This window comes from Oncorhynchus mykiss, chromosome 18, assembly GCF_013265735.2.
Source record: "Oncorhynchus mykiss isolate Arlee chromosome 18, USDA_OmykA_1.1, whole genome shotgun sequence".
Classification (NCBI taxonomy): Eukaryota; Metazoa; Chordata; class Actinopteri; order Salmoniformes; family Salmonidae; genus Oncorhynchus; species Oncorhynchus mykiss.
Window position 1 is genome coordinate 50,542,328 of NC_048582.1, and position 17,862 is coordinate 50,560,189.

At 42.4% G+C, this 17,862-nt stretch overlaps 1 protein-coding gene across 1 annotated transcript in view; it reads right to left on the reverse strand.

Moving 5' to 3' along the window:
• Positions 1–1,051: 1,051 nt before the first annotated feature.
• The window catches only part of LOC110496443 (neurexophilin-1), a 49,033-nt gene continuing 32,222 nt past the window's right edge, over positions 1,052–17,862 (reverse strand). The window contains exon 3 of the mRNA XM_036953027.1: positions 1,052–3,167. Within this exon, the coding sequence (XP_036808922.1) occupies positions 2,412–3,167 (756 nt within the window). The 3' untranslated portion in view covers positions 1,052–2,411. The remainder of the gene's footprint in view (positions 3,168–17,862) is intronic.

Below are 17,862 nucleotides of genomic sequence, written 5' to 3' on the forward strand. Positions count from 1 at the left end.
TTGGGTATTTAGACCACATGACTTTGCCGATGAAGATTCCGGCTGTATACAAACATTTCTAGACATACTATTCCTTGTGGAGCAATTTATCTCTAATACAGTATGTTTGAGTGTATACGTTCAAAATGTATGCCTATATCACACATTAGAGTGAATCCCAGTAGACTTATTAAAAGTGAAGCATTCAGTGCTTTGCTTTAGGAAGCCTACTCCTTAATGAGGCCAGCTGTAAAAGCACCCCACAGACAGCCGATGAACACACAAACCTGGCACACACTTTAATTACTAATAAATTGTGAGCCAGATAAACCTAGCGAGGAGCGGATTTCACCCCCAGAGGGTTCTAATCGCTGTAAAGCCGAGTGCTGATCCTAACTGCCGACTACGAGGCTTCCATGGCAGGTGCCACTGCACTGAGTCGTCCCACAACAGACGCTGCTATCTGCTATTGACTCCAAACGGCACTTACTCTCAATCTCCTCCATGCCTCTTCTAGGGACTGGAACACTACTTCTCTCTGTAGACTATGAGGGAAACATGGTACAGTTGGTATGAGATCAGAGGGATTCTTGGAAGTAATGATGATCAAACTCAGGAAGTAAAGAGCTTACTGTATATGTAATGTATGTGTTTTTGATTGGTCTTGGAGTGAATTTGGATGGTGTGATCAGTTTTGTTTCGATGAAGTTGGAAGAAGTTTGATTCCTGTCTTGATCAGGAACATCAAGGCCCAAGTCTAAGAAGTTCAGGGATCTAAATGCACAAACAGGTATGGTGGGTCAACAGATAATGTGACATTATGATGCGCTAAGAGAAGCATGGAGCTCAGATTGATCTGTATTTTTGGAGAAAGATGTGGGAATACTGATGTACTCTATTGGGATACTCTTGATATATTAAATGTATACTGTACACTATTAGGTACAATGCGTTGGAACACTCATTGACAATATTCACTGTACATGCTTAAATGTCTGGCAATGCAGATCCTTAACATTTATTGACCTTCAAGACCTACCATTATAATAATCAGTGAGACGCGCATATAAAGAACATTCAACTGATAAAACATACAGTATTTTTATTCATATGTACACCTCCATCCCATCCTTCTCCCAGAAATAAAAGTCATACATTTGATGAATACTTGTAATATATTTAGACAGTTCTACAGCGTATGTACAGGGTTGCTGTTTTCACGGATTCACAAGAGAGAGAGAGAGAGAGAGCGAGAGAGAGAGAGAGAGAGAGAGAGAGAGATTGTGGGAAGGGGGAGACAGCTTTATGTGGGCATATACAGACGCAGCTCAATTCAGGATAAACTATGTACAATACAAACCATTCATACAAATTAGGCTCTCTAAGATATAGAATTCATTACATTACAATTTTTATTAAGTCAATGACAATGAGCAAAGCCCCCCAATCAATCACAACTGAATATTAACAATAAACCTAATAAGGCTGTGATTTGCTAATAATAATCTGAGCCAGGACTTATACAGGGACAAGCTGAAGATTGAACAGCATCATTCCTGAACATGTAAAATGCGTTTATTTTTATTTTTTTTATAAAACATGCCTGCGGGAGAATCCTGTCAGTGCTAGGTAAGACCACCTACTTGGATTGCACACTGACACTCTCCTCTTCCTCAGCTCTCTCGACTGTGGGGTCAAAGAATTTGGAAATGTGTGGGGATCTTGTAGACCTTCAAGGGTAGGAGTCTGGACTGTTATTTCTGAGAGAGCGGAATTGAGCTGCTATGAATGAAGAGTATTGCAGGTGCAAACTAAACATAGGATCATGTATGCTGCCATCCAATTGGTAGCTCACAGAACTGAACTTTCATACAGAAAGTATGGTGGCCCTAAGGAGCAAAGTAAGAAATACTAAAAGGAGAAAATTAAAGCACCTAGAATCAAACTGGACCAAGAAAATGAATATAACATATTGATAACATTAACAAGTTGTTACAAACTAATAAGACTTATTTGAAATTCTGATTTTACTTAGTTACAAATGGAACTATCAACCCCAAATATGTACACATGATGCATCTATGAAATCACTGATGAAAAAAGGTATGAAATCTATAAAACAAATGAATTATAATCAATATTATTTGTTTAGTCATAGTATTTGTATACTAATAATATTAATATAATAATTATTATATTTATAATAATAATGGTTTTGCACAACACTTGAAAGACAAAATAATAATGCCCCATAAGTCTTTACTTTCTCTATTGTCTTAATTTCATAAATAGATAATCAATTCATTTTACACATTCTTTTATTTTCAGAACAGTACAGCTAACATATATTTCTCTGGGCGGGGAAAAAGAAGAAGAAGCCCCGCTTTGTAACTTACTGGTCCTTCACATTGGGATTGTTGTTGTGGGAGTGGTCAGCCAGAGGGGAAGTAAGGAGTGTCACTGTGGTAGTTGTAGTCCGGACAGACTTTCTGCACCAACTTGTAGTCAGTGCTGTAGAAGGAGATGTAGATGCAGATGACTTTAAAGGGCTTGGAACAGAGCCAGGAGACGTGGCTCTGAGTCTGCTCCTGGTAACACGTCTTGGACGGGTCGAAGTTACACAGCGTGTTCCTGGCGCCCTTCTCCACCTTCTCGTACTCTATGCGGCAGTTGAAGGACTTGGAGTCCTTGGCGTCAATCACGGACTGCTGGGCCGCCACGTCGAACTCCACGACCTTGGTTGGTGGGACGAGACTCACAGACACGTTGCCCTGGCCTGTGGAGTTGTGTCTGAAGTAGACGCTGAAGGTTCCGTTGCCGTGATCCACGATCTTCCCGGTGATGAGGAGGTTGAGCTTGACCGTCTTAATGTTGGAGTGGAAGTCTCCCCAACCGAACATCTTCTTGAACTTGCCCGTCTTGACCATAGGCCGCCGCTTAGCTCTTGCTCTAGAATCCTGGAGGTCGGTAGAGTTCCTCAGCCAGTCCCAGAGGTCCTGCTCGGAGTAGGGCTCCGGGGTGTCGTAGCGCAGGTCCAGGGCTGTGGTGTTCTCTTTGCCATGGAGAGTCTGTGACAACAACCTGCTGATTGACAGGTCCTTGCTGCTTTCTGTCCATATGTGTTTTAACGTCGACTTGGGGCTGCCCGACTTGAGGAGGTCCGCCTTGGAAGCATGAACACTTGTCACCTGAAACAGAGAGAGAAGAGGAGATCCGTTTCACTAACTGGTATGTCATACTGTTATAGGCGACACGGTAGTACTTGAGACAATCAAACAGGCAAAGATACACTTCAGCAGATATTAATATCAGAATCAGAAAAAAATTGACTTCACATTCAGGCACTATATGCAGCTTTCTACAAAACAGACAAAATGGACTCTGAAGTGGGGAGAGGACAGGAGAGATACCGGTAATCCATCTTTCAGCGAGCTTCAATTTCGAAACGTGTTAGCAGACAGCCCCCATTTGGGAAATAGAATGTGAAATAGACACAACACAGCGATCAAAGTATTAAAGTGTTTTTCCTCTCTCTCTCTCTTTCTCTCTTCCTCTCAGATGGTAGAAGGGATTTCCACTTGGCTCCCCCAGATAAATGCAGTGGCTATTCAGTAAAGACCAGACTATTAAGCACAAAGCGCTGCTTGGATTGATGATTGATGAACCCCCAGGTTTTCACCATTTAGCCACGATGACTGGAATTAGGTTCATACAGGCCCCGGCGGAGGGAAGTGACATTGATTGGCTGATTTCTACTGTAAGACGTGACAGCAGATCTGTCTTGCCCAGAGATTTTTGCATTTCATGGGCCGAGGCCCTCTGGGATCGATACATAGAAAATAAGGTTTCGCTACCAATCAGTTGGCCCTTTGGACATGAATTGACTTCCTCAGACCGTGTCAGCACTAAGGGGCAATCCCTATAGCCAGGTTTAAGCATATCATTGTTTAGGGGGAGAATATGCCTATATGGTTCGTATAGGGTGCTGAGAGAAGAGAACAAATAAAAAAGATAATTACATTGAGGGCTCTATTCAAAACGCATCGCGGAAGTTCAGCTTTACAGCTTGATTGAAATTTAAAGACAACGTTCCAAATGTATATGAGTGCATGCATGCATGTTCAAATTACCTTAATATGTATACCGTGGAATGTGTCATGCTTCATTGTTACAGATTGAATAGATCCCTTAATTACCTTGTATGTGTTTTGAACTGCAGATTGAAAGCCATTTGAACCTAGTTAGAAGTAGATGTATGTGATTATGAATATCATTTCTGTAGGAAGCTTTCTGTAAGCAATGGCCTGAAGGGTAAACAAGAAGACATCCTTTAACATGAGCCTCACCATGCTGCAAACAACCACTCATTACTGTAGTTACAGGGGACTGTAGTTTAATGTAGTTGCAGGTGACTGTAATTTACTGTAGTTGCAAGTGACTGTACTTTACTGTAGTTACTAGAGGTCGACCGATTAATCGGAATGGCCGATTAATTAGGGCCGATTTCAAGTTTTCATAACAAGCGGAAATCTGTATTTTTGGGCGCCGATTTTTTTATATATATTTTTTATTATTATTTTATTTGTATACCTTCATTTAACTAGGCAAGTCAGTTAAGAACACATTCTTATTTACAATGACGGCCTAGGAACGGTGGGTTAACTGCCTTGTTTAGGGGCAGAACGACAGATTTTCACCTTGTCAGCTCGGGGGATCCAACGCAATAACGACCTGCCTCTCTCTCGTTGCACTCCACAAGGAGACTGCCTGTTACGCGAATGCAGTAAGCCAAGGTAAGTTGCTAGCTAGCATTAAACTTATCTTATAAAAAACAATCAATCATAATCACTAGTTAACTACACATGATTGATGATATTACTAGATATTATCTAGCGTGCCCTGCGTTGCATATAATCTGACTGAGCATACAAGCATACAAGTATCTAAGTACTGACTGAGCGGTGGTAGGCAGAAGCAAGGGCGTAAACATTCAATCAAATAGCACTTCTGTGCGTTTTGCCAGCAGCTCTTCGTTGCGCTGTTTATAACTTCAAGCCTATCAACTCCCGAGATGAGGCTGGTGGAACCGAAGTGAAATGGCTAGCTAGTTAGCACGCTAATAGCGTTTCAAATGTCACTCGCTCTGAGCCTTCTAGTAGTTGTTCCCCTTGCTCTGCATGGGTAACGCTTCTTCAGTGGTGGCTGTTGTCGTTGTGTTGCTGGTTCGAGCCCAGGGAGGAGCGAGGAGAGGGACGGAAGCTATACTGTTACACAGGCAATACTAAAGTGCCTATAAGAACATCCAATAGTCAAAGGTTAATGAAATACAAATGGTATAGAGGGAAATAGTCCTATAATTCCTATAATAACTACAACCTAAAACTTCTTACCTGGGAATATTGAAGACTCATGTTAAAAGGAACCACCAGCTTTCATATGTTCTCATGTTCTGAGCAAGGAACTGAAATATTAGCTTTCTTACATAGCACATATTGCACTTTTACTTTCTTCTCCAACACTTTGTTTTTGCATTATTTAAACCAAATTGAACATGTTTCATTATTTACTTGAGACTAAATTGATTTTATTGATGTATTATATTAAGTTAAAATAATAGTTACAGGTGACATTTTACAACCTCTATTTCAGGCTTAGGTAGACCTATGTCCACTCTGAACCTGAGTAGGCAGAATATCCTTCAGCCCTGAAGGCTTCAAATACCAAATGAATTCCTTCACATTAAACTACATATTGCTTCTACATACACAGTTTCATTGAATACATAAGGAGATTACAATACAAAGGTATTGATCAGAAATCTTCCCTGCAGATTCCATCTGGTCTAAGTCATTGGTAATGTTTCCAGTTTAATATTGAGGTATAATATGAATGAAGATTAGCCTACTCAACAGGGCTAATAGCCCAGTGAGACTGTGACTTATGCCTCAGGGTGTACTGTATGTATGTAATGAAGTGTCTTGTATGGACCCTGAGGGCATGATTTAAGACCTATACATGGTAATCATGAATGACTTATAACTGGTGATACAGTGCATATGGAAAATACATGTGTACTGTATAGAGAGTAGATTGATAAAACCAATTAATGTTGTTCCATGCAGAATAGTTAATATCTCATAAATAACATCATAATAAGTGAGTCCTGTATTTTGCGAATGCACTGCGCTCAAACATGTGCATGATTTCATGGTACTCTAAAACATGTGCATGATTTCATGGTACTCTAAAACATGTGCATGATTTCATGGTACTCTAAAACATGTGCATGATTTCATGGTACTCTAAAACATGTGCATGATTTCATGGTACTCTAAAACATGTGCATGATTTCATGGTACTCTAAAACATGTGCATGATTTCATGGTACTCTAAAACATGTGCATGATTTCATGGTACTCTAAAACATGTGCATGATTTCATGGTACTCTAAAACATGTGCATGATTTCATGGTACTCTAAAACATGTGCATGCCGTGTATGTTTATCCATACTTACTGTTTCTCCATTGTCCTTTATAGACAGCCACAGCCACAGCCACAGTACAATACACACACACACACACACACACACAAGTTGATCTATGAAGCTTCAGGCCCACGGCCAGTTTCTTTGACTCCATCATCCAGCATGCTTTGGGCCTTGGGCCAATGTGTTTGACTCCATTTTCCAGCATGCTTTGTGCCCTGTCCCAGTGTGTCTGCTGAGGCTCAGTGCTGCCAGATGGTTAGTTTACCTGGGGGGACAGGCGGTGCATCTGGTAAACATGGCAGCACTCTGGCCAGCAGAGGCCTGCGCCTCACAACTGACTACAGGCCAGACTCAGACAGATGTCTTCCCCTGGGCCTAGGCTATAGGTATAGGGAGATGGCTGGGTCAGATGGGGCTGTACGAGCTCCGTGTGTTCAGGATGTAAGTCATAACACAACGGAACAGCAGTCGACACTGATTCATCGCTGAAACTATGGAATGACACAAACATACATGTTTATTTTTATTTTTACATTGATGGCCTACAAGTACACACACGTTAACCCACAAATGCACACACCACACACATACACACTCCCATCACAACCTACGCTATATATACAAAAAAATAGGGACACCTTTTCAAATGAGTGGATTCGGCTATTTCAGCCACACCCATTGCTGACAGGTGTATAAAATCGAGCACACAGCCATGCAATCTCCATAGACAAACATTGGCAGTAGAATGGCCTTACTGAAGATCTCATTGACTTTCAACGTGGCAACTTTCTAACAAGTCAGTTCGTCAAATTTCTGCCATGCTAGACCTGCCCCGGTCAACTGTAAGTGCTGTTATTGTGAAGTGGAAACGCCTAGGAGCAACAACGGCTCAGCCGCGAAGTGGTAGGCCACACAAGCTCACAGAACAGGACCGCCGAGTGCTGAAGTGCGTAGCGCTTAAAAATCGTCTGTCCTCGGTTGCAACACAAAGTGTTCGTCGGGAGCTTCATAAAATGGGTTTTCATGGCCGAGCCGCCGCACACAAGCCTAAGATCACCATGCGCAATGCCAAGCGTTGGCTGGAGTGGTGTGAAGCTCGCCGCCATTGGACACTGGAGCACAGTAAACGTGTTATCTGGAGTAATGAATCACGCTTCACCATCTGGCAGTCCGATCGACGAATCTGGGTTTGGTGGATGCCAGAAGAACGCTACCTGCCCCAATACATAGTGCCAACTGTAAGGTTTGGTGGAGGAGGAATAAAGGTCTGGGGCTGTTTTTCCATGGTTCGGGCAAGGCCCTTAGTTCCAGTGAAGGGAAATCTTAACGCTACAGCACACAATGACATTCTAGACGATTCTGTACATCCAACTTTGTGGCAACAGTTTGGGGAAGACCCTTTCCTGTTTCAGCATGACAAAGCCCCCGTGCACAATGCGAGGTCCATACAGAAACGGTTTATCGAGAACAGTGTGGAAGAACTTGACTGGCCTGCACAGAGCCCTGACCTCAACCCCATCGAACACCTTTGGGATGAATTGGAACGCTGACTGCGAGCCAGGCCTAATCGACCAGCATACCAGACGAGTGGAAGCTGTTATAGCAGCAAAGGGGGGGCCAACTCCATATCACACACACACACACACACATACACTGTAGCAGAAAACCATTTGACACAAGCAGGCAGAGAACTCTTGCTACCAGATAACCATCCCAACTCAGCTACCTGATAACTAGCACAACTCAGCAATGAGTGGACAGGTGTCACCAATGACCTGACAAAGTCCCCTTAGACATAATTCAGTGGTGATTCTGAAATAGCACCCTATTCCCTACATGAAGGTGGGCACTTTTTTTGCCAAGCCAAGCCCACTACACAGAGCTCTGGTCAAAAGTATTACACTATAAACGGAATAGGGTGCTGATTCAGAGGAAGTCTAGAAGACTTGATGGAGTTGAAGTTCTGCTTCAATTAATAGCGAACAGAGAACACCAAAAGAAAGCAGCATAGTCCAAACTCCTCCATCAAAACAACATTGATGCATTGTGAATGGTTACAACGGACCCAGTCTAAAGACATACAGACCCTTTACATTGCCAACATTAGCAGTAATCTATAGCTCATGAGGCTGTTAAACCAATACTTACTGTTTAGTGATGGAACACTGTTTTTATCTACAGATTATGAAATGTCATTACAGTGCTGTGATGCTATATATTCAAATAAAGAGAACATTGATTGTGTGGCTAATTATAGTTTAAGTACCATATCTATATGCTTAAACAAATGGAGACATGGTCTAAGACTTAACGCAAACACCACAGATATGGGTGACAACATGTCAGTCTCTGTTCTTAGTTTCCCTAGACTACTGTTTAGGAGGGGGCACCCCCCCCCCCCAAAAAAAAAAATATCTTAACAATATCTTCAATTGAAACTAAATTATTTTATGAGGAGGGCAACAGAGGTTAGGTCCACCTACGTAATGGCAATACATCCCTCATGACATACATTTAGGATGAGCAGGTTAATGATGAGCGTGAAAGTATATGATCTTATTAAAGTAAACTAACAACATTGAATAATTAAAACGATAAGCCAATCTAGCAATTATAATTATTATTGACACATCTTAATACTGATTAGTAGGTTTCACTAGGCCTAAAGTTCATTAGCTGACAATTCACCGCAGCACAGCAAAGAGTTTCACACTTCAACATGGCATGATATCATAAAGGTGTCATACTAAAGATAAGTCTGCCAGAAAAGTGAAGGTATTACTCATACTTAACATACAGATGTAGGGTCTTAATTTGAGCCAGTTTGCCACAGCTGTAATATAACCCTGCAGCAACAGGAGATGTGAATTATTATGTAGATTATAATTAATGGACATTTTTGATACATTTTTCATTGGGGCAAATCAGGTCTGACATTTTAAAGTGGAAATGCAAACTTTAGAAGCATTTCTGAATACACTACACATTCTCAGCAACAAAATAGTGATCAAATGAAGATCCTACATCTGTATACCATAATGAAACCATACAATACAATTATATGGTTTATATTTTTCCCACAACCCATTTTAGACCGGTAAAAAACAACCACCTACAGAAAACCACCTACACCTAATTTAGTCTACTTTTGCAAAAGACAGTAGATAAAAGATTGGAGAAGAGATGAGCTTCCTACGTTCTACTTAGCTCCTATTGAAAATGTCCAATCATATCCATGGTAAAGGAACCGCAAAGCTTTTCCTGAGATGTAATTCTGGAGGGAGAATGAAGGCCGGCAAACTGTAATGTGTTGAATGAAAAGAGCCCTTATGAAAGACGAAGGAGAAAGAGGACAGAAAGAAAGGGAAATTTGACAGTTCTATAAGGAGTGAGGAGGAGGGAGGACAGTGGAGGAGTGACCCTGCAAATACATATAGTTAACCTCCAATTGAGTAAAGCATTATCAGAGAGAGTATAGAATCCTCCTTTAGTATTGACTGACCAGCTGTAACTAACAAGAAACGGGCCATTCACCAGACAATACTTATAGCTAGCTACATCCTTTGCAGTCTTGTATGCATTTCAATATTTCTTATGAACATAACAAAAATACAAATACACTTTTATAGTCATTGTTGAATTTGTTTTGTCGTACTTGAATGCAATGGAAATGTGTTGAAGCTGTAGTTCTTTCTTACAATGCAACGACAACACTAGTTATTTCTTACAATATTGCCATTGCCAACCTCTTTCAAGCTAGTCTTTTTGCTATACATTCAGTCAGAACCCATGCAATAAGGACAGTTTGAACCATTGACAGGTACTGTATATGTAGAAATACAGATATGTACGTTTTTCTTTATTTGATCTAACACTATACATCTGACTGTATATTGGCTCATATAGTTGGAATCCTCTCCTCTATTCCCCTACTACAGGACCAGGCCATAAAACAGAGTCCTTACTAACATGACTACGCAGTATGCTTGCCTTGGGCTGAAACCAGCTGGTGAATAGAGCCGGCCCTGCAGAGAGCTAGACAGCTGTTATGCAAGGCTGTAATATCACATGAAGACCGTGCACTAGAACTGCCTAATGGTCTTGTAAGAAGGCCGTTAGACGCAACATATCTTTCTTACTGTGTGTGTGTGTGTGTGTGTGTGTGTGTGTGTGTGTGTGTGTGTGTGTGTGTGTGTGTGGTGTGTGTGTGTGTGTGTGTGTGTGTGTGTGTGTGTGTTCGTGCGGATGAAAGAATGTGTGTGCATGTAAATGTAAGTGTAAAATGACCATAGGCTCCCTGTGGCATCGGTAAATATGTAACGGAAAGTCTCAGTCTCAAAAACAGAGGAAGGAAGTGGAGCAGAGACCAGTTTTTTAAGGTGATCAGGGGGCTGGAGCTCCAACCAGCCAACCACACCCTAAACATAATTTACTACCTGTGGTATTTTTTATTTTTTTTACCCCTCCATGAAGGACAAATATATTGTTTTACTGCTTTCCTGCTACATACATTTTGCGTATACATTTTGCATACATGGTACTTTTATATAAAGCAGTCACATAAACAATAATACATTACCAAACATCAGCTCTTTAATCCCAACCCTCAGCCACTCCCAGCCCATCCCACCTATCACCATAGACCTCAGCTCTTTAATCCCGCCCCTCTGCCACTCTCAGCCCATCCCACCTATCACCATAGACCTCAGCTCTTTAATCCCGCCCTCTCTGCCACTCTCAGCCCATCCCACCTATCACCATAGACCTCAGCTCTTTAATCCTGCCCCTCAGCCACTCTCACCCCATCCCACCTATCACCATAGACCTCAGCTCTTTAATCCCACCCCTCTGTCACTCTCAGCCCATCCCACCTATCACCATAGACCTCAGCTCTTTAATCCTGCCCCTCAGCCACTCTCACCTCATCCCACCTATCACCATAGACCTCAGCTCTTTAATCCTGCCCCTCAGCCACTCTCACCTCATCCCACCTATTACCATAGACCTCAGCTCTTTAATCCTGCCCCTCAGCCACTCTCACCCCATCCCACCTATCACCATAGACCTCAGCTCTTTAATCCCACCCCTCTGTCACTCTCAGCCCATCCCACCTATCACCATAGACCTCAGCTCTTTAATCCTGCCCCTCAGCCACTCTCACCTCATCCCACCTATTACCATAGACCTCAGCTCTTTAATCCCACCCATCTGTCACTCTCAGCCCATCCCACCTATCACCATAGACCTCAGCTCTTTAATCCTGCCACTCTCACCCCATCCCACCTATCACCATAAACCTCAGCTCTTTAATCCCGCCCCTCAGCCACTCTCAGCACATCCCACCTATCACCATAGACCTCAGCTCTTTATTCCCTCCCCTCAGCCACTCTCACCCCATCCCACCTATCACCATAGACCTCAGCTCTTTAATCCCGCCCCTCAGCCACTCTCAGCCGATCCCACCTATCACCATAGACCTCAGCTCTTTAATCCCGCCCCTCAGCCACTCTAAGCCCATCCCACCTATCACCAAAGACAGCCCTCGTTTGGTTTTCATGGGACATATATTTTTCCATTGTGCTGTGAAGTTTTACCTTTCTAATCGTATAGTATCCTCAGATTGTGAGCTAAAGATGAAAACCTTTCCTACCAGTATTATCATTATTTATTGACTATGGCTTTCCACATCGCCCAACACTGCTATTTGTAAGGTTAATTTTAAGTGCATGTTGTGATTTTTTTTAACCATTCCTGAACCTGTGACCTAGAAACAAGCTACATAGGAGTAATACCAGAACAAATTATCTATTGATTCTGTCTCTTCGCAGCATATATACAGTGCCTTGCGAAAGTATTCGGCCCCCTTGAATTTTGCGACCTTTTGCCACATTTCAGGCTTCAAACATAAAGATATAAAACTGTATTTTTTTGTGAAGAATCAACAACAAGTGGGACACAATCATGAAGTGGAACGACATTTATTGGATATTTCAAACTTTTTTAACAAATCAAAAACTGAAAAATTGGGCGTGCAAAATTATTCAGCCCCCTTAAGTTAATAGTTTGTCGCGCCACCTTTTGCTGCGATTACAGCTGTAAGTCGCTTGGGGTATGTCTCTATCAGTTTTGCACATCGAGAGACTGAATTTTTTTCCCATTCCACAAGCCACCTGGGAGACACACCAAACATGTGGAAGAAGGTGCTCTGATCAGATGAAACCAAAATTGAACTTTTTGGCAACAATGCAAAACGTTATGTTTGGCGTAAAAGCAACACAGCTGAACACACCATCCCCACTGTCAAACATGGTGGTGGCAGCATCATGGTTTGGGCCTGCTTTTCTTCAGCAGGGACAGGGAAAATGGTTAAAATTGATGGGAAGATGGATGGAGCCAAATACAGGACCATTCTGGAAGAAAACCTGATGGAGTCTGCAAAAGACATGAGACTGGGACGGAGATTTGTCTTCCAACAAGACAATGATCCAAAACATAAAGCAAAATCTACAATGGAATGGTTCAAAAATAAACATATCCAGGTGTTAGAATGGCCAAGTCAAAGTCCAGACCTGAATCCAATCGAGAATCTGTGGAAAGAACTGAAAACTGCTGTTCACAAATGCTCTCCATCCAACCTCACTGAGCTCGAGCTGTTTTGCAAGGAGGAATGGGAAAAAAATTCAGTCTCTCGATGTGCAAAACTGATAGAGACATACCCCAAGCGACTTACAGCTGTAATCGCAGCAAAAGGTGGCGCAACAAACTATTAACTTAAGGGGGCTGAATAATTTTGCACGCCCAATTTTTCAGTTTTTGATTTGTTAAAAAAGTTTGAAATATCCAATAAATGTCGTTCCACTTCATGATTGTGTCCCACTTGTTGTTGATTCTTCACAAAAAAATACAGTTTTATATCTTTATGTTTGAAGCCTGAAATGTGGCAAAAGGTCGCAAAGTTCAAGGGGGCCGAATACTTTCGCAAGGCACTGTACATATAGCATAGTATATATACATAGCATTCTGTTGATGGCAATAATTTTATATAATAATTTAAATTGAAAAACTCTAAGTGTTGAATAAAGTGTAGTTCATAAAATATGCCATGGAATTGGTACATCGAAAATCTCTTCCCATTTATTTACTGCCTGTTTGTTCCCTTCCGTCATTGTTGTGCTTTATTGGTATCTATAACAAAACTTCACACAAATATTCCTCTTTCGGTCTCATAGTCGTCGTCCGAGGCCTAAATTCAATCCATATCGCGGAAGATCCGCGCTACAGCACAATTGACATTTAAAGCTAATCTTCGATTGAGCCAACATACAGAAGTAGGATCTTCATTTGAGCCTCTTTGATTCAGCAGGAAAGTAATCCTGCAGAAACAGGAAATGTGAATTAATATTTGCATTATAATTGTTGGACATTTTTGTAGGGGTTGATCAAACAATAAATTGTACGAGGAAAATCAAGAATAAATTGTCAAAGTGGAAATTGCAAACTTCAGAATCATTTTGAACCTCATATACATTTCAAGTTTGACATTTACTCCGTGGCAGTAAAGTTCTCCTGCAACAGGGTGATCAAATTAAGATCCTTTTATCTGTATGCAGCACTTACCATGAAACATTGCCTTTAACCGTTAATCGTGCTATAATGCGGATCTTCCGCGATATGGATAGAATCTAGCCCCTATAGACTCATTCAAAGGGATGTAACTGAACTCAGCAGAAAAATAAACGCCCTTTTTTTCCAGGACTCTGTCTTTCAAAGATAATTCTTAAACACTGTTTCCCATGCTTGATCAATAAACCATAAACAATTAATGAACATCACCTGTGGAACGGTCGTTAAGACACTAACAGTTTACAAACAGTTGGCAATTAAGGTCACATTTATGAAAACTTATGACATTAAAGAGGCCTTTCTACTGACTCTGAAAAACACCAAAAGAAAGATGCCCATGGTCACTGTTCATCTGCGTGAACGTTCCTTAGGCATGCTGCAAGGAGGCATGAGGACTGCAGATGTGGCCAGAGCAATAAATTGCAATGTCTGTACTGTGAGACGCCTAAGACGGGTCTACAGGGAGACAGGACGGACAGCTGATCATCCTCGCAGTGGCAGCCCACGTGTAACAACACCTGCACAGGATCGGTACATCCGAACATCACACCTGCGTGACAGGTACAGGGGGGCAACAACAACTGCCCGAGTTACACCAAAAATGCACAATCCCTTCATCAGTGCTCAGACTATCCGCAATAGGCTGAGAGAGGCTGGACTGAAGGGTTGTAGGCCTGTTGTAAGGCAGATCCTCACCAGACATCACCAGCAACAACGTCACCTAGGGGCACAAACCCACCGTCGCTGGACCAGACAGGACTGGCAAAAAGTACTCTTCACTGACGAGTTGCGGTTTTGTCTCACCAGGGGTGATGGTCGGATTCACGTTTATCGTCGAAGGTAAGAGCGTTACACCGAGACCTGTACTCTGGAGTGGGATCGATTTGGAGGTGCAGGGCCCGTCATGGTCTGGGGCGGTGTGTCACAGCATCATCGGCCTGAGCTTGTTGTCATTGCAGACAATCTCAACACTGTGAGTTACAGGGAAGACCTCCTCCTCCCTCATGTGGTACCCTTCCTGCAGGCTCATCCTGACATGACCCTCCAGCATGACAATACCACCAGCCATACTGCCTGTTCTGTGCGTGATTTCCTGCAAGACAGGAATGTCAGTGTTCTGCATGGCCAGCGAAGAGACTGGATCTCAGTCCCATTGAGCACGTCTCAGACCTGTTGGATCGGAGGGTGAGGGATAGGGCCATTTCCCCCAGAAATGTCCGGGAACTAGCCGTTGCCTTGGTGGAAGAGTGGGGTAACATCTTACAGCAAGAACTGGCAAATCTGGTGCAGTCCATGAGGAGGAGATGCACTGCAGTACTTAATGCAGCTGGTGGCCTCACCAGACAATGACTGTTAATTTTGACCCCCCCCCCCCCCCCCCCCCCCCCCTCTTTGTTCAGAGACACATTATTCAATTTCTGTTAGTCACATGTCTGTGGAACTTGTTATGTTTGTCTCAATTGTTGAATCTTGTTATGTTCATACAAATATTTACACATGATAAGTTTGCTGAAAATAAACACAGTTGACAGTGAGAGGTAGTTTCTTTTTTTCTGAGTTTAGTAAGTACTTTATCCTTTATACACAGTCTCTATTCCAACATGTGAAATGTGTGACAAATTACTGGCATGAAACCCAAGAAGCTCATTTCTTATCATGAAATGAATATATTTTCAATAATAAATATTCCACAATGCTGTAGGTATGCTGTTGTCTGTGTTTTGTGCTGCTACCATGTTGTGCTGCTGCTATATTGTGTCACTACCATGTTGTTGCCATGTGTTGCTACCATGCTGTGTTGTCATGTGTTGCTGCCATGCTGTGTTGTTGTCTTAGGTCTCTCTTTATGTAGTGTTGTGTTGTCTCTCGTGTCGGGATGTGTGTTTTGTCCTATATTTTTATTTTATTTATTTTTATTTTTAATCCGAGCCCTCGGCCCCGCAGGAGGTCTTTGGCCTTTTGGTAGGCCATCATTGTAAATAAGACTTTGTTCTTAATAACTGACTTGCCTAGTTAAAAAATGGTTAACAAAAAAATTGCACAATCAAATAAACCCTTTGGGTGAGCTTTTCCTGTACTTTCCATATAAAACCCAGTCCCAGTCAGATAAGACCTCTCTAACCATAACCATAACAAAACGCTGTGAGTACACATTTACAGTGTTGTATATGACCTGACATCCTCCTCATATAACACCCAGTCCCAGGCAGATAAGACCTCTCTAACCATAACCATAACAAAACGCTGTGAGTACACATTTACAGTGTTGTATATGACCTGACATCCTCCTCATATAACACCCAGTCCCAGTCAGATAAGACCTCTCTAACCATAACCATAACAAAATGCTGTGAGTACACATTTACAGTGTTGTATATGACCTGACATCCTCCTCATATAACACCCAGTCCCAGTCAGATAAGACCTCTCTAACCATAACCATAACAAAACGCTGTGAGTACACATTTACAGTGTTGTATATGACCTGACATCCTCCTCATATAACACCCAGTCCCAGTCAGATAAGACCTCTCTAACCATAACCATAACAAAATGCTGTGAGTACACATTTACAGTGTTGTATATGACCTGACATCCTCCTCATATAACACCCAGTCGCAGGCAGATAAGACCTCTCTAACCATAACCATAACAAAACGCTGTGAGTACACATTTACAGTGTTGTATATGACCTGACATCCTCCTCATACAACAGACCGTCTGTTTGTCAACTCAACTCTCTCATCTTCTTCTGCTGTTTAGTTCAGGCATAATTGAAGTCTAACATTTTTCAGAGATTACGTCTATAATTACATGTTGATTGAGTGATGGAAAGAACATTTACAGATAGCTTGTGTACAATGTACCACAGCAGTGATCAGTTAGGTCAAGTACAGTGGTATCCTATAGCACCACTGACTTACAGATCATTTTTATGAACATCTATACCCAGACAGAAATGTGTGAATAGTTTGTGTTTAAATCTTGATTCTAATACCAAGACACACACTGTCGTTTGTTTGTGTTCTAGAATCCTGATTCTAATACATCTTGAGGCTCCATAAATCAAAGCTGGCTTTATGTTGTCATCACGCAGATGGCCCGATGGCAAATTCACCCCAATTAAAGACCTGAGGAGGAGAGTTAAAGGGGGGAGAGTGTTCCCTCGGAGGGAAGAGAGGGCACCTGTTCGCCTGTCATATCCTCATAGCCTGTTCTGATCAGTGACTGCAAGCGTTTTCCCTCCTCAGAGCCGCTCGCTCCAATGCAGAATTAATGAAGGCAAACAAAGCTAAAGTCTCCTCCTCTTCCTCCTCTCACTGACAGCACAGAGCAGGCAGCCCTTTGTGAGCTCATTTTCTCTCCACTTTGGTCCCTCTTAACTAATCTTCAGTGTCACACTTAATGAGATTTTCAGTTTGTAAAGTAGGTAGAACAGCAATGCCTCACCCTCCCTCCCTCCCTCCCTCCCTCCCTCCCTCCCTCCCTCCCTCCCTCCCTCCCTACTCTCGACTCTCTCTCTCTCCCTACCCTCTTTCCCTCCCTCCCTCCCTCCCCTCTCTACTCTCTCTCTCCCTACCCTCTTTTCCTCCCTCCCTCCTTCCCTACCTCCCTCCCTCCATCCATCCATACCTACATCTCTACCTCCCTACCTTCCTACCTCCCTCCCTCCCTCCCTCCATCCATACCTACCTCGCTACCTCCCTACCTTCCTACCTCCCTCCCTCCCTCCATCCATACCTACCTCTCTACCTCCCTACCTTCCTACCT